This window comes from Protobothrops mucrosquamatus, unplaced genomic scaffold, assembly GCF_001527695.2.
Source record: "Protobothrops mucrosquamatus isolate PMUCROS unplaced genomic scaffold, P.Mucros_1.0 scaffold4411, whole genome shotgun sequence".
NCBI lineage: Eukaryota > Metazoa > Chordata > Lepidosauria > Squamata > Viperidae > Protobothrops > Protobothrops mucrosquamatus.
The window spans coordinates 2,735-4,130 of NW_015390324.1; the positions used below are offsets into that span (position 1 = coordinate 2,735).

Sequence of the window (1,396 nt, forward strand, 5' to 3'; positions counted from 1 at the left end):
ATCTGTAAAGCATTTTATACAAGTTTTCTTTATGTGGCAAAAGTATTTCTCACATACTGTAGGAGAATGAACGGCTGAACCTCAGCGGAGTTAAAAGAGGAACCAGCCTAGAATCCCTACGTAGCCACAAGCAAACTTAAGTTCTTGAATGCCGTTGACCCTTATCTAATTATACCCAGGTGTTCCCCTTTAATTGAGACATTCCTAGGCATAGGCTTAGCGGCAATAAATCAGTTTAATTGGACTTTCACAAGTGGATGTGTGATCTTTCACCACCTGACATGTACCAACTACATCAATGTTTCTCAACCTTGACAATTTTAAGGCATGTGGACTTCAACTCCCAGAATTCCACAGCCAGCAATGCTGGCTGTGGAATTCTGGGAGTTGAAATCCACATGCCTTAAAATTGTCAAGGTTGAGAAACACTGAACTACATAGATGCTCATAGGGTGGATTTTTCCAATTTTGACTATATCAGCTTCTTTCGGATCTCTGGAACCGACTCCGAAAATGGAAACCAAGTGGCGGTGTTGACACCAGACTAATCAGCCAGATTGGGATCTAGTCCTCATGGCGCTGAGGGGAAGGGGATGCAGGTTGTGGCTGCAACTGGCAACCTCGTGGGAAAGTGTGATTCACACGGTCGGGGAATACCCAGGAGGTATTTGCAGACTCCAGCTCAGACTTTGTGGAAATATGGAGCTGACTCATGTCTCATTTCTTTGTTCCGCAGTGGACATCAGGGAAATCAAACAGATCCGGCCCGGCAAGAATTCCAGGGATTTCGAACGTTACCCAGAAGAAGCCCGGAAGTTGGACTCAGCGTTGTGTTTTGTCATCCTGTACGGAACGGATTTCAGGCTGAAAACCCTGAGTGTTGCTGGTCAGTGGAGGGTAATGTAGCAAAATGCTTTTTGAGGGGAGGTCCGAGCTGAAGCCCCCTTTCGAAAGTCCACTGGACTATTTTGGTTTTTCCTTGAGGACGTTTCCCTTCTCATCCAAGAGGCTTCTTCAGTTCTGACTGAATGGTGGAGAACGGAACTGAAGAAGCTCCTTGGGTGAGAAGGGATACATCCTCAAGAAAAAACCAAAAAAGTCCAGTTGCCTTTTTGGAAAGAAAAAAAAGAAAAAGCACCTTTGGAACAACCGGGACCTGGATAACGGAGAATCTCCCTAGACCAGGGGAAGGCAACCTTGGCTCTTTTAAGACTGGTGGACTTCAACTCCCAGAATTCCTGGGCCAGCATGGGGGAACTATGGCCCCCTCATGACTGGTGGACTTCAACTCCCAGAATTCCTGAGCCAGCATAGGGGAACTATGGCCCCTTCATTGACTCGTGGACTTCAACTCCCAGAATTCCTGAGCCAGCATGGGGGAACTATGGCCCCCTCA

At 46.9% G+C, this 1,396-nt stretch overlaps 1 protein-coding gene across 1 annotated transcript in view; it reads left to right on the plus strand.

Annotated features, from left to right (window-relative positions):
- Window positions 1-736: 736 nt before the first annotated feature.
- LOC107298984 (1-phosphatidylinositol 4,5-bisphosphate phosphodiesterase gamma-1-like) overlaps window positions 737-1,396 on the plus strand; it is a gene marked incomplete at its 5' end in the record, with an annotated part of 60,621 nt that continues 59,961 nt past the window's right edge. Inside the window, one exon of the mRNA XM_015828342.1 lies at window positions 737-886. Coding sequence (XP_015683828.1) covers window positions 737-886 — 150 coding nt within the window. The remainder of the gene's footprint in view (window positions 887-1,396) is intronic.